This window comes from Stenella coeruleoalba (assembly GCF_951394435.1).
Source record: "Stenella coeruleoalba genome assembly, chromosome: X".
Classification (NCBI taxonomy): Eukaryota; Metazoa; Chordata; class Mammalia; order Artiodactyla; family Delphinidae; genus Stenella; species Stenella coeruleoalba.
In genome coordinates, this window is record NC_137152.1 from 4,831,716 (window position 1) to 4,853,856 (window position 22,141).

The window sequence follows — 22,141 nt, forward strand, 5'->3', positions numbered from 1 at the left end:
TGGATTGTCCTGAAATGCCCGGTTTTTTTTCAGTGCAGAGAACTTTCAGCTGATGACACAGAGCCCGCCTTCCATAAAGAGATGATTGTGTCTTCATTTTTCTAGACAGAGCCTATGTTTTGGTTTGGGGTAGAAAGGAGAGGTCACTGCTATCCAGGGAGAAAGAAGTGTTTGTTTTGGAAACAGACACACAGGACAGAGAGGATAGTTCTTCGCTGCGTGATGTCTTAGATGCTTTGCAGCCCATGTCGTCGGGGGTGGCCAGGTCGACAGAACGTCCTCTACTGGGAGGAGGGGGAGGGTCGCAGAGAAGGAGGGTAGGCCGCCTCAGGCCAGCATCCTTCATGTCTCTCTTCCCCTTGCCCTTTGCAGGAAGATGAGGACGCTTTTGCTTCTGCTGCTGTTCATCTATGAGGCCCGGAGCCATGCGGTGTCAACGCCCAACTTCGTCCTGCTGATGGCCGACGACCTTGGCATTGGGGATCCTGGCTGCTATGGAAACAAGACCCTCAGGTTGGGTGACGTGTAAACACAGGGCTCCCTTCACGGGCCGCCGTCCTGGGATGGGCAGCGCGTGTTCACAGAGCGCAGGCCACGGGGAAACGTTCAGAGCCCCCCAACGGCGCACTTTCCTGTACGACTTTACGTAGACACACACAGGCTTTAGTAGGCAGGTGTGATGACTTATCTATTCGAATCACTGTTGGATGAACTCAGACGGCTCACTGGGAAGGTATTCATCATAATTCTTTCTTCCTCGCCCCCAGTCTGTGGCTTTTTTCCCATCATCATGTTTCCCTCCCTTTGGTTCGCCTCTTCTGTTTTGTCTTCTGTTTTCGGCCTCTGGCTCCGTTCCCATTGGGACCCAATCCATCCCCCCTTGTCAACCCCTCGCTGTCACCTCTGTACCTTCCTTCACCTCTGGGCCAGGCTGTGCTGGATTCTCATGCAGACACACCGGCCGGGGACAGATGTCCTGGGGACACGTGTCACGTTTGATGGTGTCAGAACTTTTCAAGGGCTAGGGGTGACTACCGTGGTAGGGAAAACACAGTGGGAACCAGACTCGGACAGAGGAGGGTGTTTTGTTCCCCAGCCCCCCGGTGTAGGGCTCTTGGGTTTAGAGTTAGTCGGTCGGGGTGCAGTGGAATATTGGTCTTAGGGGTGCACTTTCTCTGTGTGATCATGGGGAAATGTTGACATAACTGTGGTTCTGTGGAGAGCTTCACCTCACACGTGATGAGCGCAAACAAAATGAAAGGAGAGGGTGGGATTCACCAGAATTTTCTCGGAAGAGCCACAGATAATTAGCTGAAGCTCACAGGGACGTGCTGCTGAGTGCCATGGGGTCCGATGTGTGTTCACACCACTCGCTGTGGGTCCTCCTCTTCTGTACAACATGACCGTGCGTCTCAGGACGTCTGTTTCATCGTTATGTGGCACAGCAAACAAAAATGAAGTAAATTACACTTTTTGAGAAGGACCCGGCCTGCAAGAGGCAGCCAAATGTGATGTCACTTCCAACCTGATTCTGTGTGTCAGATGTCACGTGTTATTTTTAAAATGTATGCTGACCTATGATGTTTGTTAGATTTTGTTTAAAGCACGTGCAAGGATAAGATCTGCACTCCGTGTTCTCTTAAAATTTTAATTGACCACGTATGTTTCCTTCCTCACCTTCTGCTTCATTTTGTGAAAAGTTTAGATCTCACTGTTAGGCATTTCAGACATGAACCTTGTGAGTAATTTTTCTTATCGAGGTCACAATTTATTTTTTTTTCATTTTAAGTATCATTTTAAAATACCATATGATATGAGTATTAGATATAATATTAGATATTATATCCCTAAGCTTTAGTGAGATAATAGATAACTGTTCCTACTAAGGTGTCTTAATTAAAAAATCACAGTCAAGCCTTTAAGGTTCAGTGTCTGCCAATTATCCAAAAGAAAAAAAGGGTTATAAAATCCTAAGTAAGAATTCATATGAAGAATACCCTAGGGCTTCCCTGGTGGCGCAGTGGTTGGGAGTCCACCTGCCGATGCAGGGGACATGGGTTCGTGCCCTGGTCCGGGAGGATCCCACATGCCGCGGAGCGGCTGGGCCCCTGAGCCATGGCCGCTGAGCCTGCGCGTCCGGAGCCTGTTGCTCTGCAACGGGAGAGGCCACAACAGTGAGAGGCCCGCGTACCGCAAAAAAAAAAAAAAAAAAAAAAAAAGAATACCCTAAATCTGCCTTGTCCTCCATCTTAGCATCCAGTTCTTTTATTTATTTTTTTTAATTGAAGTATAGTTGATTACCATGTTGTGTTAGTTTCAGGTGTACGGCACAGTGATTCAGTTTTCTATCAATATATATGTATATATTTATATATATATACTATGTATATATTTAGACATACATTTATATATGTAGATATTCTTTTTTTCCGACTCTTTTCCACTATAGTTTATTACAAGATAAAGAATACAGTTCCCTGTGTCCTACACTAAATCCTTGTTGTTTATCTATTTTATATGTACTAGTCTGTATCTGCTAATCCCAAATTCCAATTTATCACTTCCTCCCCAGTTCTTTCTGAAGGACATTTTCCATTTTACGTTTTATAATATCACACCTCAAAATAGTCAGATTTTTCAGTGGCCAATCTAGGCACTAGGGGGATTAAGTCAAATATACAGACAGCCTCAGTGTTCTCAGAATCTTGTAATTTAAGGCCAAAGCAAAGTGGAAATGTTGAGAATTAAAGGCATAAGTTAAACTAATAGATGAGCGAGCAGCTTGACATTACAGTGCAATGCCGTGATCTTCCCCTTCGAGCTATGCATTGTTACAGGACTAGCCTGTGGGCGCTGAACCAGGGAAGCAGTGGCGTCACAACGGAACAAGATACGTGCCCCACGCCACAGGCAGAAGTCTTGGAGGGGAGTGCCGTTAGCCACTCCGTCCCTTTACAGGGAGGAAGCTGCCGTGATGGGGGATAGGGACTGACATCCTACAGATGGAACAGGCCTCTCCCGCAGGACAAGGAGGCCATGGCAGGGTGGGGGGAGTCCCATCTATGCTCAGAACTGAAGTATAGAAGATGAGCAGCCTGGCAGAGAGGCAGGCGCTGGGGCTCCCACTGGAGGGTAAGGGATCGTCACTCAGCGTGAACCCAGCCCTGAAGGAACTTCCCCTCTGAATGCCTAGGAAGTCTGGCATGATTTCCTAAGGTGATGGACCACACCAGTCCTGGATAAGAGGTGGCAGGATGGCTTGTCCTGCATAAGGCGCCATCCTAGAAGTCAGCCCATAAATGAGTGTTTCTTTAGCGGAAAAAAAAAAAGACACCCAGAGGGTGTGCGTGTCTCACGGCATGTCGTGGTTCCATGTTGCTGTGTCCCTTTTCCCTGGAGTCTGTGACCCCTTTGTTACCGATCCCTGGTAAGTGCACCTGGAGCCCATCGTCCCTTTCCCCGGACGGTGCCGTCACCCTGTTCTCCCTGGGGCCATGTGGAAAGTCGGCAGAGCCTGGTGAGAACTGGTTAGGAGCTTCTCTTTGGCTGTAGTTGGCAAGAGAAGAGTCAGGCTGCTCCCAGAGCTTTCTCGTTTGGGGCACGGAGGTAGCTGGTGGGGGGCATAGGTGACGGAGGACAGAGACCTTGACCCTTGCCCCTCCCGCTTCTCAGAGCAGCCCCTTGGAAGGACTTGGCTTCTCTCCTAAATCAGCAGCTCAGAGCCCCCAGGGGGGCATGGGTGGGCCCCTGGAGAGGGCAGACCTGGATGATTTCATCCTCAGTGTGGTTCTGTTGTCACTCTGAGTCTCAGTGCTGTGTCCCCTTCCTTCCCCCGTCCCATCACAGTTTCCCTGGATAAGTGACAAGCGACTCACTGTACAAAGCCAGAGAGAAAGCTTTCTTTTCAGGATCACGAGGAATGACCTGAGTCTTTGTTCCAGGACTCCCAATATCGACCGCTTGGCCAGAGGGGGAGTGAAGCTCACGCAGCACCTGGCAGCATCACCCCTGTGCACACCCAGCAGGGCGGCCTTCATGACGGGCCGGTATCCCATCCGCTCAGGTACCCAACCTCCTGGTTCCGTCGCTGCGGCCCTGGTCCACCTCCCAGTCCTAGGGCTTCCCCTGTCCTAATGGTGGGTTTCTCCTGGCTTAGGAATGGCATCTCGGTCCCAAGTGGGAGTTTTCGTCTTCTCCGCCTCTTCGGGAGGACTTCCCCACAGTGAGATTACATTCGCCAAGCTCCTGAAGAATCAAGGCTATTCCACAGCTCTGATAGGTATGGGCAGCTGGTGGGGGGGGGGGGCGGCGGTGCGAGGACCTGGGTGAGTGGGAAATTGGGGAGGGCATGAGAGCAGCCTTCTTGAAGATGAACTGACTGATAGCGTTTGCACAACTGTAAGTAGGGGAGAAATTATTGCAATGCTAAGTTCAAACACCATGCGTCTATATGTGCTATTGGAATGTGTAGATGTGTGTCCTTATTTATGTACGTGTGTGTATGTGTGTGGATGGATGATGGATGGTGAAATGGATAACTAATCATGCACACACACAGCATGCAAAACTACACACACACACACACACACACACACACACACACACACACACACAAACACACACACCATACTATTGATAAAGGTTTACATTTTACGTTTCAGTACTAAAATTGCGTCTGAATTTTTCTCAGTTGACATTCCCACTGATTTTATCCCCTGGGTAGGAACGAATCCTTCTCCCCTTTCACTTGATAAACTTGGGTCTATGCAGGTCATCAGAGGAACCCTAGAACATCTCATGGGAGCAAAATAACCGGTCTCTTTCCTCCCACATTTTGTCAAACCACCATCACTTTTTCTCTGTATTTAGTGATACAGTCACATTTCAATTTTTTAAATTTATTTATTTTTTTTTTTTGCGGTACGTGGGCCTCTCACTGTTGTGGCCTCTCCCGTTGTGGAGCACAGGCTCCGGACGCGCAGGCTCAGCAGCCAGGGCTCACAGGCCCAGCCGCTCCGCGGCATGTAGGATCTGCCCGGACCGGGGCACGAACCCGCGTCCCCCGCATCGGCAGGCGGACTCTCAACCACTGCGCCACCAGGGAAGCCCTCATTTTTATTCTGTTTTTTTATTTGGCCACACTGCGTGGCATGTGGGATCTTAGTTCCCCGACCAGGGCTCGACCCCGTGTCACCTGCAAGTGGGAGCCCGGAGCCTTAACCACTGGACCTCCAGGAAAGTCCCGGACAGTTCACATTTTATAAGAAGTGTTTATAGGTGTTTACAATAATTACTGAGTTATGAGTATGATTTCCTCATGCCTCAGGGGTAGTTTTTACATATGGATTCATTTCCACTTCTGACATTTCAGGGACAAAATCAAGTTGGTTTTAAGACTTTCCTTTTAAGGAAATGTCTTTAAAAAAAAACACATGTCCCCCAAAAACGTTGGTGTTCATCTATGTAGTTTTGTCTCCTGCCTATGAAGTATGTGAGGTGTGTGTCTTTCATTTTATTTGTATTTTTTCCAGTCACTGAATCCCCTCTTGTTTTCTGGTGGAGAGAGTGGTTCCTACCCTACCGTTTTTGGAAACGGAGGTGGAAACGGTAGAATGGTTTTGGCTGATGAATATGCAGAAAGAGGCCGCCTTCCAGCATGCGCAACTCAGAAGCTGACCTTCGTGTCGGGGTGCTCATGGGGACTAAACATGCCACCTGTTTGTTTGTCTGCTCAGGGAAGTGGCACCTTGGCACCAGCTGTCACAACAGAACGGACCTCTGCCACCACCCCTTGAGCCATGGCTTCGACTATTTCCACGGGCTGCCCGTGACCAACCTGCGGGACTGCAAGCCGGGAGAAGGCAGCGTGTTCACCAGGGCCTTAAGGCTGCTGGTCTTCCTCCCCCTGCAGGTCATCGCCATCACGCTGCTGACCCTGGCCGTGCTCAGGTGCCTGGGGCTCATCCAGGTTCCCCCCTGCATCTTCTTCTGCCTCTTCTTCCTGGCCGCCCTGGTCCTCGGCGGCCTGCTGTGCTTCCTGCATTACTTCCGGCCCCTGAACTGCTTCCTCATGAGGAACCGTGACATCACCCAGCAGCCCATGTCCTATGACAACCTCACGCAGAGGCTCACAGCGGACGCGGCCCAGTTCATACAACGGTAGGTATCGCCTCCCAGCCTGATGCTGCCTGGGACACATGTCATATGCTATTTCAGGTGTTTCCATGGAGGTGGAGGAACCGGGGTGGCCTTTTGAGCCATGTTTCCCCTTCTGTGGTTGGGAGATTTCTCCAGCTGGGCGTGTATTGGGCGGTGGGGGGAGTGGGTCGGGAATTGCCATGACCTGGGCTCCCCCCAGAGATGTTTTGCCAGTTTCCCGCACGTCCTCTGCTTATGAGGCCATGCCCCAAAAATGTCTGGGTGACAACAGGGACCTTAAGGCATCACCACGGTCTTTACTCTTCAGGTGTGTGATTAAGAGAGGAAAGGTCATGTGTATTGTTTACTGTAGATGTTATACGACATAAACAACGTGAGGAGATCCGCAATATTCTGGGCACGTTTCCGAGCAGAGCAACTCTGAGAGTCAGCTGGGTGAAGCAGATGATCGCTTGGGAGTCTGTTGGGGCCTCTTGAGTTTGTAGATTTGGTGTTTGCGGTCAGCGAAGGGGGTAGCCATCCACGGAGGGCTTCACAGCAGTCTGTCTCAGGAACACTTGCTGTTAAAAACGAACAAAATTGTTTTGTTGCCTTTAAAAGTTTAGAGGATAGTCCTATAGAGAAAGGTGGGAACGCAGTGTGAAAATCAGATGTTTGGCCTTGGTGGTTGCTTGCCCTGCCCACGAGAGCAGGTCTGTTCAGGCACCAGAGAGTGGAGGAAGCTGGCAACATGGCGTGATGAAGGACATATTGATAATTCGATTCTTAAGAGAAAGGGGAAGATGTTCAGCTGGCCAGCACGCTGGTGAACATCTGTGTCCGTCCGTGATTTTGAACCTGGAGACACTGTGGAGCTATCAGTGCTCACGGTCAGCCTACCCCTCGGCCCGCACGGCCAGAGGCGGCCATAACTTGAACGGACACCCGCCTCGTGGGCGTGGCGCTTGGCGCAGATCTGTCCCTTGTGGGATTGCCTTTGATAGCTCAGTACGTGGTGGCGTAGAAAATTGGATCGTTGGAACTTCCCACAGGTAGACCAAGAAGGGAAGAGGGGAAAAGCTCTTGACTGTAGGTGGAGAACTGTGAGTCCTCAGACTTTGTGTAGGGAGGTGCTGGGGTCCTGACTGAATCTGAACATTGCCAGTCTTACATTGAGAAATTCCTATGGAGAGTAGTTCTAAGGTAAGGCTTTGCCTCTCCCTGTTAACAAGCTCCCCTAGAGTTCTAAACTCCTGTAGAACACTCTGAGAAATACTAGAGCATCTGTGGGTTTTTGCTGTTAGAGAACGGCACCATCGCTAAGCTGCCTAGATTTTTCTAGAAGGCGGTGCTATCATGATCTCCTGCAGAAGCTTCTGAACTTCGTAAGACATACATTTTACACCATCATCCAATGAGATGTCATACACAGATGTTTAACCGAAGCAAAAGTTTCCAGAAAGGATTGATTTCTTCATAGAGTGATCACTTCTGATACTTCCTGATTCCCTTCTGTTTTTTTTTTTTTTTTTAATTATCTGGTTGTGACACGAAATGAATGTCATGACTCAACAGTGGGTCCCAGTCTGCATGGCAGACAAAGCTTTTACCTCATGGGTGGGCCTTACAGTGTTTTACGAGTAAGAGAACGGCCCTTCCCAGGTACAGTGGCGCTCTGTGGATGGCAGCCCTACCCGTTTAAGCCACAATACAACCGTCTGCTGTTCGGCAAACTTGCGGAAGCAGCGGAACCCTCTCCTGTCCCTGTCCATTGACTAGCAGTCCCTCAGAAACCTGTGGGGAGGGGGTGAATAATAACGCTCCTGATAAAATCACAGGCTTCAGGAGTGATCCTCAACGTCCAGGGTGAGGCACATCTTGACGGCATGTGGTGTTTGGACACAGATGATCGCATCTCTAGGCTATATGAATATTCATATGATTAGGAGGAATTTTAATGGGTTCCTTGGCGTATGACTTTGGGACGGGATCGAAACAAATTTGATTAGCCTAAGGGTATTGAACCTCAACCAGTTCATCTTTGTTTAACTTTAATTTCATTTATTTTTTATTGACGTGTAGTTTATTTACAATGTTGTGTTACTTTCAGGTGTACAGCAAAGTGATTCTGTTACATATACTATAGATATACTATGTACATATATAAATTCTTTCCCAGATTCTTTTCCATTATAAGTTATCACAAAATATTGAGTAGAGTTCCCTGTGCTCTACAGTAGGTCCTTGTTGTTTATTTGTTTTATGTATAGTAGTGTGTATCTGTTAATTGCAAACTCCTAATTTATCCCTCCTCCTGCCCTTTCCCCTTTGGTAACCGTAAGTCTTTTATGTCTGTGAGTCTGTTTCTGTTTTGTAAATAAGTGCATTTGTATCACTTTTTTAGGTTCCACGTAGAAGTGATGTCATATGGTATTTGTCTTACTCTGTCTGGCTCACTTCACTTAGTATGATAATCTCTAGGTCCATCCATGGTGCTGCAAATAGCATTCTTTCATTCTTTTTTATGGCTGAGTAATATTCCGTTGTATACTTATACCACATCTTCTTTATCCATTCATCTATTGATGGATACTTAGGTTGCTTCCATGTCTTGGCTGTTGTAAATAGTGCTGCAGTGAACATTGGGGTGCATGTTTCTTTTCAAATTAGAGGTTTCATTTTTTCTGGATATATGCCCAGGAGTGTGATTGCTGGGTCATATGGTAACTCTATTTTTAGCTTTTTAAGGAACCTCCATACTGTTTTCCATAGTGGCTGCATCAACTCGCACTACTGCCAGCAGTGCAGGAGGGCTCCCGGGCTCCCTTTTCTCCACACCCTCTCCAGCATTTTTTTTTTTTTTTTTTTTTTTTTTTTTTGCGGTACTTGGGCCTCTCAGTGTTGTGGCCTCTCCCGTTGCCGAGCACAAGCTCCAGCCGCGCAGGCTCAGCGGTCATGGCTCCTGACGCGCAGGCTCAGCGGTCATGGTTCCTGACGCGCAGGCTCAGCGGCCATGGCTCACGGGCCCAGCTGCTCCGCGGCATGTGGGATCTTCCCGGACCGCGAACCCGTGTCCCCTGCATCGGCAGGCGGACTCTCAACCACTGCGCCACCAGGGAAGCCCTCTCCAGCATTTATTGTTTGTAGACTTTTGGTGATGGCCATTCTGACCGGTGTGAGGTGATACCTCATTGTAGTTTTGATTTGCATTTCTCCAATACTTAGCGGTCCAACCAGTTTATCTGGATTGTAATGGGGTTTCTGCAGTTTTCTTCCAGAACTAGATATTTAGGATGCTCTAGCAACACCATAGTGGGAGGTTATGCTTATTGAATTATTTGAAAAGGGTTTAGTCTTTAAATAGGTGATTCTAATGTAAACGACTATTGCCCACATTGGAGCAATGCATAAATTGGTCAGTATTAGGGACAGTACTACCATGTGTGTACCATGATGTCATTCACACCACAACCTTCTCATATACATTATCTGAAGATTCAAAGATTTTAAACATCTAGGTAAAATCATCCTTGGGTAACATCGTCTTCCTGTGTTACAGGAGATATCTGATTTGCTGAATTGTTATTTTCAGGAATCTAGAGAGAATTGCCTTAATATGGTACCAAAGAATCATAACAGACTGTGACACTATCATATTTATAAAAATGTTTTTCATGGATCTGAAGACATTTAAATGTGTGTCTCTTTGACCAGAGTGTCCTGAGATACGTGGGCAGGCCTGACGAGCTCTGAGCCATGGATTCAGGGCTACTCAGAAGCAGAAGAAGGAAAACCTCATCCAAGCAATAACGGTGTTTGTGAAGTTTATTCAAATGCTCTTGAATCAAAATTTTCCGATTGAAACCAGTGCTTTATTTCAGTGTATTGATCTAAAAACCAGTTTTGGGGTACACAGCTCTCCCTGGGTTCATTTGTCAGAGGTGATGAGGAAAATGATTCAAGCTCTCATTTCTAACATTTATATTCTGTCTCTGAGCCTTGTGGATGAAATGATTTATACTCAGACGTTTGTTCTCGAGATACTGACTTGCGATGTGAAGATACAGATGACAAGGGCATAAGGGGATGATGCTTTATTGGTTTGTGACTGTCTCAGATGACGTCTGCTGAACCAAATTTATGTACGTGCCCCGGGATTACAGCAGGTGTTTCCAGGTTGAGGAGAGTGACGGTGTGGAATATATAACTGTGCACTCCACGATCCCTCACCCTAATTTACTCTTTTAGGGATAGAACTTATCTCGGGAAGATGCTTCTACTATTAGAGACCTAGATAATTAGCTCAACACATGTTCTAAGCTGTACAGTAATTCGAGACAGGTCATCCTAAACACACTTTAATTAGCAAGAAATCCTTGTTGCTCTGACAGGAAAGGAATGACCTGTAGATTTCTTAGAGATACTTAATCCTCCTTATATGCCCTGAATGAAGGGCCCTTCAGTCATTCCAGCTTTCTCCCTGGTCATGACTCTCATCCATGCTTTGTAAAACAGATCCAGCTTGGGTGCCCAGCTAGGGATGTGTTCAAGTTTTAGCAGATACTGGTTAGATATACTCCAGGCACTGTGGCTATACACGTATTCTTGGTCACGTTTCATGCCTGTCACGTCTTACGTGCTACAAAAGGACCCTGGAAGATGGGTGAAGAGATGTCTTCTTGTGGAGGAATTTGAGGCTCAGAACTTTGGAGTCAGAGCAAAAGCCCCACAGGGCATAGTAGATGGCGGGTTAGAACCCATATCTAACTCTCTGCGAGGGCTCTCCTGAGCGGACCATAACAAGCTTGCTGCCTTCCTTGCTGCCACGTATACTCTGCAGACTTACCAGTAAGGTTCGAGTGTGGATTATTTGGAAGGAGACTAGGAAATTCAATACCCCTTCTCCAGATGGAAGCGTCCGGGTCCCATGCCCCCAGAGGAGAACACACCTGGGAATTCTTAGATAAACTCATGTTCGTAGTACAATCCTTAACCGTGGCAAGCATTCCGAAAAGATAAAGGCTACGTGGTGACGGGTGAATTTAGCAAGTTAATTTTGTTCCCAAGGTAGTTTTTTAGTTCAGGTTGAACTGCATTGAAAAAGGTGCGATGTCAGTGGGTGGAAAGAGATTCACGTTTCCCATCATCCTTCATAGAGAGAGGCGAACCCGGGTCATTTCTGCCACGGCAAGAGCCAGATTTGTTGGCCCCTTCCCTCCCTAAAGTCACTGAAACTGGCGTTTCGTTGCTAGAAAAAGCATTTCAGTTGAAAGGAACCACTGTGTGTTTCTCTGCCAGTAAAGACACCCTCACTCTGAAGAAATATTCCAAAGTGGTGACTTTATACAAACCCACATAATTTGTATAGTTTAGGGTATCCAGTTACTGGATTCATAAATGCATATGAAATCTACCAGGAGTGTTCTGTTCTCCAGGTCCTGGTTTATGGGAGTTGCATTGACATTACACACAGACACACAGACACAGACACACACACACATGTGTGTGTGTGTCTGTGTCTGTGTGTGTGTGTGTGTGTGTGTTTGTAGCTTTAAAGCCTATAATCAAAAGTGAAATCAATGCTAACCATTTTCAGGTAAGCTCATTTTCAGATATTTCTTGTGCTTCATGGAAGTGTCCTTTAGGGTCTACCAGAAAACAAGTCCAAAAGCTGGAGATGACATAGAGTTCTGCTTTTCATCGGATTCCCCAGAGTTGTAAGATCCCCTTTTTCTAACTTTACCAAACCCTGATCCCTGACCTCTCCCCACAGGGAAGCCACGTGACATCAGAATTATGGGGAGTATGAGTGACTGCGGGCAGTAACATCCACAGGGAAATGTCCTGCCCTTGGTGGGGAGTCACGGGGAAGAGCCCCCCACCCCAGACCTTTGCTGTAGTCCGCAGTTTTATAGTAAATAAATACGCCTTTGTACAAGCATCGCTTGTGTCCTGGTAACGCCCTCAGACCTTTGACAGCTGATAAACGTATCATCGGATATCTGACCTTTTATCCTGTCCTAGTGCTGTCAGCGTTCTGCACACTCAGGGTCCCGAGATGCACTTACAGGGCACCTCCAGCCTAGCCTTTCACCTTGCCAGCGGGGCTGTGGTCTCAGTGGCCGTGATGAATAGCTGTGATGGGACACAAAGCTTCTTTGGAGCAAAGGAATCATTTCATTAGTTTAAGCCAGAAAAGAATAGGGGCACCATTGACTTTAGTTCTTGGTGAGAAAAGTACATCAGATGAAAGATGAAGGGCAACACACAGGGAGACACGCGCGTACAGACACGTTCAAAAGTGAAAAGGTTAAATAATCAAAGAATTGTCTTGTTCAGTAAGGGTAGATGCTACTTGATTGGTTTCCTTTTTTTTTTTTAATATTTATTTATTTATTAGGCTGCGCCAGGTCTTAGTTGCAGCAGGTGGGCTCTTAGTTGCAGCATGTATGTGGGATCTAGTGCCGTGACCAGGGATCAAACCTGGGCTCCCTGCATTGGGAACACGGAGTTTTAACCCCTGGACGACCAGGGAAGTCCCTTGGTTCGTCTTCTGCCTTTCCTCGGGCAGCAGGACGTGAATTTAGGAACGGGGAGTGGTTCTTTGGGCGCGCCCCTCCTTCCAGGCTGAGCAAAGCCGCAGGCGGAATGCGGTCCTGGAGGATGCTCGTCTGTAGTCATCCTGGGTCCAGGCCCACGGCATTCCTACCTGAACGGGGTCTGGATAAAGCGCGCTCGGACCTTCCCTTTTTCATCAAACCGCCAGATCTCTTTGGTGCCCCAGGATTATGACCCAAACGGGAATCAGGAGGTGTGAGCTTTGGTACGTCAGGCGTTAAGGCGCAACTACGCCGAGGCCCCGGCTGGCAACGAAATGCCCGCTGGGCGGGATGAGGCTTGGGGCCCGAGGGAGCTGGATTTGGTGCAGCCCGTTCGGATGGCTGACTCCTGAGAGCTCCCGCGAGCTGCTGTCCCGAAGGAGCGCGGGTGGTACTCCCAGCATCCCAACGTTCCAGAGAAATCAGAACTACCGATCTGCGTGTGTGCGGGGGACTATTTCGGGGGATTTTTTTAAGTTGGACATTTCTCGATTTTTAAAAATATTGGCCTGGTTTTGTAGTATTCAGTCCTGATGTTGAGTGAATTGCTGTGTGCTCCACGTCTTAGAAGGGATCCCCATTATACTCACGTCCCTGGTTCCCTCTGGCGAAGCGTGAGGGTGGTCTGCTCACACCCTGCATGTGCTTCTTTCGTGGGTCCAGGCTGGGAGGGAACCTGTAGAATAGATGACCTATCTTCATATCGGGCATCCACCTACTAACAGAGGTATCCCAGACATGGCAGATTTCCTGGGATGGGGTAACACAGGCAGTCTTGTTTGTTTCCCTTGGAGGGTCCATTCAAGGGGGCACACCCCCATGCTGTTGTACCCCCATCCTTTTAGGGCACTCCTGAGCACCTGGCATGATTACTCAGCCATACTTCCTCTACCTGCTTCCAGGACAAGTCACGATGACCCCTTCGGCGAGGCAGTCCCCACTCATCGCCCACCTGCATTGTCCCCAGAGATAGTCTATGAGGATCCTTGTGTCCACTTAACTGGGCGGGGGGCCTTCTCCCGAGAGGAAGGGGCTCCGTCTAGAAAGCTGAGAGTGGACAGGGCCTCTCGTCAGTTTGTCGTGAGCCTGTCGTCTTTGCCAGGGACCAAGCATAGACTTGAAGGAGGGGGACACGAGGAGGAAGAAGACAAGAAACAGAAACAGAAGCAGAAGGAGAAGAAGCAGCAGAAACAGAAGTGGAAGCGAAAACAGAAGAAGCAGCAGAAACTGAAGAAGCAGCAGAAGCAGAAACAGAAGTAGTTTGGAAATCCATCTTCTTCCCTAGTGTCAAATCTCCTATTACAACGATTTCCATAGCTTCTTCTTTCCTACTCCCTGAAGCATAAAGAAATTTGACTTTTTTTCCTACAGATGTTCAATACCTCCGGGTTAGGATACTTAACAAACGAACGCCAGGTAATTTAAAGCCGGAAGCATCAAAGAATCTTCCCACCATCTGTTCTGGAATGGGGCGTGTGGCTGACCTCAAGCCCTTTGATTGAAGTCCAGCTGTGCGTGGAGGGTTGAGCCCGATGATGGATGGTGTCTCCAGTCGGGCGTCCTCACTGTACCCCACTGTGGGTACAAAGCCATATAATCTATAGGAGTCGCACAGAGTCACAGGCAAGGCTGTCTGTGAAGGATCGTCTCACAGAGAGAGCCCGTCCTGAAGCCTCACAGATGAGGCCATCGTGGGGAAGCTAGGGTGCTTGTGGGGAAGCAGGGGTGCTTGTCATAGCTGGGGGGATGCCAGCATGACTAAAGTCAGGGCAGCATCTCAAATCTCGTTACACAAACCGACTTTCACACCCGGGTATCTATTTCTTTTCCCTCTGTGTTTGTGGGGGAAAAGGCGGCTTTCATGGTTTTCCTGTCTTCGTTTTTATATTGAAGCTAGATCTTCGTTTTTCTGTGGTTTTGAAAATAGCATGTGCTACTTTAAAAAATCAAAGCAGTATAAAAATATAAAGAAGTAGAAAGTTAAAAGTGTTCCCAGGTTTTCCCCCGTCCCAACTAATCGTCATCCTATTAGTGGTATCTTTCAGTTAGCGGTAAAAATCCATACAGTGGGGTTTTTGTTTTAAAAAATGTATTCTGAAGTGTTCAGTGACTCGTTTGGGACCACATGCCGTAGAAAGTGTGCTTTTGAAAGCTCACCAGGTAAGGACACAGGTTACGTCTCTGCCGTCGTCCACTGCTGTATCTGAATAGCACCCAGGGGACAGTGGCTCAGACACCGACGCATTTATGGAAAGCTCACGGCAGGAACTTCTGGAATCTCTGTCTCTCTCTCCAGGAGTGAGTCCTGACCCCTACCAGGTTGAGATTCACTCTCCTTCTCTGTATCCATCCTCTGATGTGCTCCATCGTGGAACTTAAAGCAGCTGAGACCAATTATTGATGGTCTTGTCTGAACTGTGGGCTGCTGATGGCAGGAGCCGGTCCAGCTTAGCTTTATATTTTTAGTGCGTGGAGTCACGTGGGCAGAATAGATGTGAAAGGCCTGGATGGATGAAGGGAACAGCCAGGCGTGTCCATCTCTGTGCGTACAGAGTGGTGGTCACACGGACTCCGGCTGGGTGACTGTTGACAGCGCTACCTGGTTTATGCCTTCGTCTAATCACCAGCATCTGAGGGGTCTCGGGAGGAATGCACAGACGTCCCTAGTTGCATTCCTGTCATTCCCGACGCTGACTCAAATGGGGACACTCGGTGAATAATCAAGGTCAGACTTTGAGAAGAGGAACACGGTATGCGAGACCGTGGCAGACAGAAAAAGTAATAATAATAATGCCATGGCCGTCTTCTTGCCTAGGTTTCACTCACGCGTGGACGGGATGTAAATCTTTTTGACTCTGAGATTGGAGTGATTGCAGGTTGCCGGGAAGGTGCAGAGCTGCCTTCTGTATTGGTAACAAATAGAGGGAAGGCATGTAGCAGCTGAAAGTTCTATCTTTTCACACAGCGTGCGAGACAGTGGCAATAAATTTTCAAGAGAGTTGTTTACTGAAGCAGCTAATAAAAAAGGAGCTAAGCAGTTATGGAGAGATCTCCCTCCCGCCAACTTGCTCCAGCGTCATTTAGTTTTCAAGGTCGTAGAGAGAAGAGAGACCTGGGCCTTCTGAACGAGGGACGATGGCCTTTCCTGCGCTCTTGAAGGATAAGGCTGAGCAAGGGTTCCTCCCCCCACACCAGCGATCAAGCTGTCAGTCACATCTCAGGATGTGTGCAGGGCAGTAATGGTGGATGTCTGTCCAGCCCACATGCCCATGCTACACTGATCACACCTCTGTTCCCGGAGGGTAAATCTTCGTGGTTCGGAGTTTGTGCAGCTGGGTACGCTTCCCTAAATGTTCCAGGGTTGGGTTTTGTGTATAAAACCTCATCAGTCTTCTTGGACACCTGGCACCTTGGCTGGTATCTGTCACGGGCAGTCTACTGGATGCCAAAGAGATTATAGAAAAATAATTCTGTACATAGGGGCGTATTTATAATCAACGCATGATGGCCCTCTCCCCTTCCACCCAGGGTCCCCCTACATCACAAGACAGAAATCACATCCCGTGGTCATTGATTGAGCCCCAAAAGGGTACCTCTTGGACTCAGCTCACCTGTTCTTCCTGCCCTCTTTATGAAGGATGTTTGTCTTGGGCTCCCTTGTTTGCTTGTTGCCCCCACTTTATCCTTTGTTTTTTCATCCTCACCTCACGTTTTCAAATGCCTTCGTCTCATGATCCCTGTGATTATAAAATGCCGATAATGTTGGTGGCTGCCTCTTTCCTCAGTTTTCTTATTTTTTTTCCAAGCTGTTGGGCGTGCAGTAGCTCATCCTTCTCTGCCAATCACATCCTGCATTTTTTTTTTTTGTTTTGTGGTACGCGGGCCTCTCACTGCTGTGGCCTCTCCCGTTGCGGAGCACAGGCTCCGGACACGCAGGCTCAGCGGCCATGGCTCACAGGCCCCGCCACTCCGTGGCATGTGGGATCTTCCTGGACCGGGGCATGAACCCGTGTCCCCTGCGTCGGCAGGCGGACTCTCAACTGCGCCACCAGGGAAGCCCACATCCTGCATTTTAAGTTATGACCATGTACATGCTTGGGAAATGGAGTTTTTAAGCTTCCTTGTCTATTTTCCTTAACGCTAAGTCTAAAGACAAATGGGAGAGCAGAGGAGCCTCAGGTGGCAGTGAAATTGTACCCATTCATAATGTAACTGTCTATTTTGGGACGAGTATGAAGAGTGAGATTTTATGTTCCTTTTGGGAAATCCAAGCCAGTTTTTAGCGCCCTAATCTGCTTCTTGAGAAGGAGGTACAGTGTATCCAGTTGTGAGGAAACGTGCGCCCAGAATGACTAGGGTGGAAATTGAACAGGCCACCTGTGTGGCCAAAGTCCATGGTGTCCCATGGCTTAGTCTCACTTCTTTCAGGGTCTTCAAGGGTATGTACCCTTTGAGGTAGCCAAGGGATGCCTTGGGTACACACGCTCATGCAAATATCATCAGATTGGATGACAGCCCCTGTGCGTCTGTCTGCACGTGAATATCTCTTCTTTTCTTTCTGAGAGGCAACAGTGAGATTTATACAACAGAGGTGGTGGGTTCTAATTCTCCTGCCTTCAAACTCTAGTTACTGAGAGAAGTGGGGCAAGACACTTATAACTTTTTTTTTTTTTTTTTTTTTTTGCTATCCTAGTTGTGAAATAATAGCAGTATTTCTTCATTTTATACTCTTGTAAAAGAAAAAAAAATGTGACAGAATTCATCTCCCAGCGCTGGAAATATAAAACACTATTCAAGTAATCAACAACAAGTTGCTGAATTTGCTGTTTTCAGAGAACAGGAAGTGCCCGACTCACTCATAGTGTGTTCTTTTGTGTTTATTTTCTGTTCCCAAAAGTGAGCGACCTTGAAAGTGTGATACTCAGTAGATGTGAGCAGTTGACCCACAAGTGCGGTAGGAGCTGAAGGAACCCAAGTTGTATTCACATTAGGAAATTGAAAATGAATTTAGAGGGGTGTCATCCATTTATTTATTAAAGGTAAAGTTACGGCATTTGTGAGACCCAGTTGTAAATTTGAAGTGGTTTTGGTTATCATGAGGGGTTAGGTTAGTAAGTAAACACATACAAGCAACGTTGCTTGAATTAAATAGATTCTTCCTTTAGAACCTTTGCTCGTTGTTTGAATTAAATAGATTCTTCCTTTAGAACTTTTGCTCAATGGCCAAGATGTCGAACAGAGCGTGTGATTCCTCCAAAACAGCCAGAGACTTTTGACTTAGGTTAGAAGTTTGGAGATATAGATCTACATATATAGGTAGACACACACACAGACACATATGTGTGTGTGTGTGTGTGTATAAAATATTTATACATATATGTGTATTTATATTATTTTGTATATATAAAATATATATACACGTATATATATATATTTTTTTTTTTACATGAACCACGTTGCATTCATGAGTCCCAAGTAGTTCACTAAAGGTCTGGGTGGTACTTTTGAAGCTGAAAGAGCTAATGCAATATTTCATTGAATAACAGAGGTTTACGGAAGTGATGCTACCTGCCAGGCGTTGTGCTGGTGCCGGGAATCCACAGAGGTAGATGACATGCCCCAGCCTGTGGTCTAGTGGGAGAAGGAGAGCATATAAGTGATCCTTGGGGAGACCAGCAGATGCTTTATCAGAAATTACATTCATTCACCCATTAGTGCATTCATTCCCTTCTTCATTTATGCCCTGATAGCCTTCAAAAGGGCACTCACTCAGTATTCCCTTTTAGCCAGAAAGGAATTGCTGATGGTCGCCTGGAATAAGGTATAGGAGAAGGCTATTGCATGAAACTGAAACACAGCAACTGAGTGCATTTCTCAGAGGTCCACTAGATGTCAAGAGGAAGTGATGTGACTAATTGATCCCTTTGAGCAGACTCAGGTGTGAACCCCCAGACCTCCCTACAGTAACCATGCTGCCAGGCAGTTGTCCCAAGGACCACATGTGCACAGTGACTTTTAACGCTCCAGGGACTTATAATGCTCCAGCATCTGTGCTTTCTCAACAGTTCCACCAGACTAGGTTTAGGTGTACTCTGAACTACGAAAAACTTTTGCAATACCATCCGTCTCTCTCAACTAAAGTATAGATTGAGGCCAGTGCAGAGGATGTTCCATTCAACGTCCAAAATTCAGTATTGACAGTGGAGTGTTCCTGCCAGGAGACTTGTTCTCTAGTAGGAGGTGTGCAACATGACAGCACACAAAGTTGAACTGGCTTTGAACTGTGGATCTAAGTAGTTGACAACTCAAGATAGTGTCCTTACTAGGTAGGAGCGTGTGCGCACGCGCGTGTGTGTTTTCCAGAAAGAATACAGTTTTGTAGGTGCTTCAATTCATATAAATTTCAGAGAGAGAGGGAAGAATAGAATTCAAGAAAAAAGTAGGTCATTCTCCAATACATTTTTTTTTTCTGAGTTGTCTCTTTGGAGAATATCTCAAGGACGTAGCACATCAGTCTGCTGAACTGTAGAGGGTACAATGATTACCTATGGAGAGAGACTTGCCATCCCCCAAATAAGAGATTCAGTATTCGGCATCATTCAGTGGTGTTTTCTAAATTTTCAAACTGTATCGTGTAATCATAGGTTGATCCTAATCAGAATGGTGGCCATATCTTCTTTATCCATTCATTCGTTGATGGACACTTAGGTTGCTTCCATGTCTTGGCTATTGTGAATAGTGCTGCTATGAACATACGGGAATGGATGAGGAAGCTGTGGTACGTGTATACAATGGAATATTACTCAGCCACTAAAAAGAATGAAATAATGCCATTTGCAGCAACATGGATGGACCTGGAGATTATCATACTAAGTGAAGTAAGTCAGAAAAAGACAAATATTATATGATACTGCTTATACATGAAATCTTAAAAAACTGATACAAATGAACTTATTTACAAAACAGAAGCAGACTCACAGACTTAGAGAACAAACTTATGGTCACCAGTGGGGAAGGGTAGCAGGGAGAGACAGATTGGGAGTTTGGGATTGACACGTACACACTGCCATATTTAAAAGAGAGAACCAACAAAGACCTTCTGTATAGCACAGGGAACTCTACTCAGTATCCTGTAATAACCTAAATGGGAAAAGAATTTGAAAAACGACAGATACAGGTATATGGATAACCGAATCACTTTGCTGTATGCCCGAAACTAACACAACGTTGTTAATCAACTATATTCTGATACAAAATAAAAATTTTTGTAAAGTTCACTGCCATTAAGTCGGAGCTGATTTAATTTTCCTCAGTTCGTATGCTGAATCTGATATTATCGTTTGAGACTGAAAATTATACATGCCATCTTTTTTAACCAAGGGAATAAACATTTTCACTTTCAGAATAAAAAACAAGCAAGCGGCAACGGTGGCCAACATGTTTATTTTGCTCTTGGATGTTGGTTTTTTTTTCAGGAACGCTAAGACCCCTTTCCTGCTTGTCCTGGCTTTCCTGCACATGCATACGGCTCTCTTCTCTTCGAAGGACTTTGCCGGCAAAAGTAAACACGGCGCTTATGGAGATGCTGCCGAGGAAATGGATTGGAGTGTCGGTATGTGTCCCTTTATCTTCCAGTCTGTCCTTCAGATGTGACTGAGGCTTTTCCTGCTTCTATCTTACTTCCTCTGAGTTTCCACCTATGTCCCCGATGCCTTTAGAGACAGCACGTGCTTTTTGTTTTTGTGTTTCAAAAACACTAACTGTGAAAGGTAAGCAGAATACAAAACGCATCTCAGCCCCGAGTCCATGCTTGTGTTTACCAATGGATACAGCAGCAAGAGGAGTCTGCGTCTGTGGGCTGGTGATCAAAGAGATGAACGAAGAAAAGGAATCAAAGCATGAATCCTCATCACCACTTATGCTTTTAGCGATTCAATGTGCACAACCCCTTGTCTGTAGCGAAGTTAAGCACAAGGCAGATTCGGGAGGCAGAGGCCTCGCCATGGGCTACGGCCTTGGTGAGTCTCCGCGCAGTAGCCCTGGCGTCTCCCATGGATGCCGCGAGCCCCGCTGTGTCTCCTTCTTCTGCAGCGTGTGTTCTTCTTGCTGCATCTGTGAGGACGGCAGGAATTGCCTTGCTCTCTGTGTCCCTTCTCCCTAAGCAGGTTACCCTGTTTCTGAGAAACGTAGCATGTTTTTCAGAGGTACTGGGAAGCCTTCCTTCTGAGGTTTCCTTTTTAAACGGTGTCTTGCACATCGACGCGAGATCACGGTGACCGTGCTTTCTTCTGCACAGCTAAGCCGTCTCGGGTCTATTGCACAGAGTGTGGAGGAAGCCAGAGTATGTGGGTTAAGCAAAGGGATGGAAAATCAGTGGGTTCTGAACTTTGCATTCAATTCCTATCTATCCCAGAGATGTCTCTTATGGTGACATTGCTCGCTCCATCTGGACAAAATTGGACAGAATTGAGCAAATGGCACCCGTGAACAGGTTGCTTAAGATTTTTGCATATTTCCTTTCTTTTCCTTTCCTCCCCCCAACCCCCGCCCCTCTTGTTCTTCCTTCCTTTTCTTTTTATGCCCTGGATTGATAGTTTTTTCATCGAGATGTTTTGGAGGTGTTTGAACATGGCCGCAGAGTTTCTTGGTTGGTTTGTATTAAAAGCAAACTGAGCGTGATTCGGTCACCAACGTTGGGAATGACAAGAACAAGTTTTGTTTCATTTAAATCTTCTAAGGAGCACCGTCTTTTAGACAAGATGACTGTACCCTTATTCTAGCTTCTAGCTCTTTCTGTTACTATCTCCGGGAACTTCAGAGATGTCTTAAACCTGTGGGCCTGATGAATTCAGACGAGGTAACTTCCAAGTTTCTTTCTTTTCTAACCTTGTCTGTGATGCTGTCAGATAACAGAAGTGAGCACAGATGCTGAATACGTACTAGGAAAAACAAAACCAGAATAACCTGCCTAATGAGATTCGTAAGAAAAATTCATTATACTTAGGGCTTTGACATACACCCATACAAGCCTGCCTTCTTTCATTTTTCATTCTTAAAACGGTACATGTAAATTAGTATCCATTTTCCACACCGTAGTAGTGTACATCACTAGAGTACTTCGTAGTGTGAGTCAGTAGAATATTTTATCTCTTTAATGAGCGTTATATGTTAGCCTAACAGGTTTCGTGTACACCTCTCTGACGTTTGTTGGCTGGCAAGCAAACTCATGCTGGTGTCATCACACCTACTGATTAATTTTTATTAGAGCAGTACATATGCCTACCCTGACTCATTAAAAAAGTCTCTAAGTTCCAATGTTTTCCTGCTACTGGTCCCTCTTGAATAAAACAGAGAATGTTTTTTAATCTTCGAGATCTGCATTAGACCCTGATATCATATTAATA

At 46.6% G+C, this 22,141-nt stretch overlaps 1 protein-coding gene across 9 annotated transcripts in view; it reads left to right on the forward strand.

Moving 5' to 3' along the window:
• Positions 1–317: 317 nt before the first annotated feature.
• Positions 318–22,141, forward strand: part of STS (steroid sulfatase) — a 552,741-nt gene continuing 530,917 nt past the window's right edge. For all 9 annotated transcript variants that reach the window (XR_013825700.1, XR_013825701.1, XR_013825702.1 and 6 more), the window contains exons 1-5: positions 318–513; positions 3,942–4,063; positions 4,157–4,279; positions 5,736–6,159; positions 20,213–20,349. Coding sequence is in view for 1 of the 9 variants with exons in the window: in XM_079910395.1 (XP_079766521.1) it covers positions 377–513; positions 3,942–4,063; positions 4,157–4,279; positions 5,736–6,159; positions 20,213–20,349 (943 nt within the window). In the remaining 8 variants the exon portion in view is untranslated. The remainder of the gene's footprint in view (positions 514–3,941; positions 4,064–4,156; positions 4,280–5,735; positions 6,160–20,212; positions 20,350–22,141) is intronic.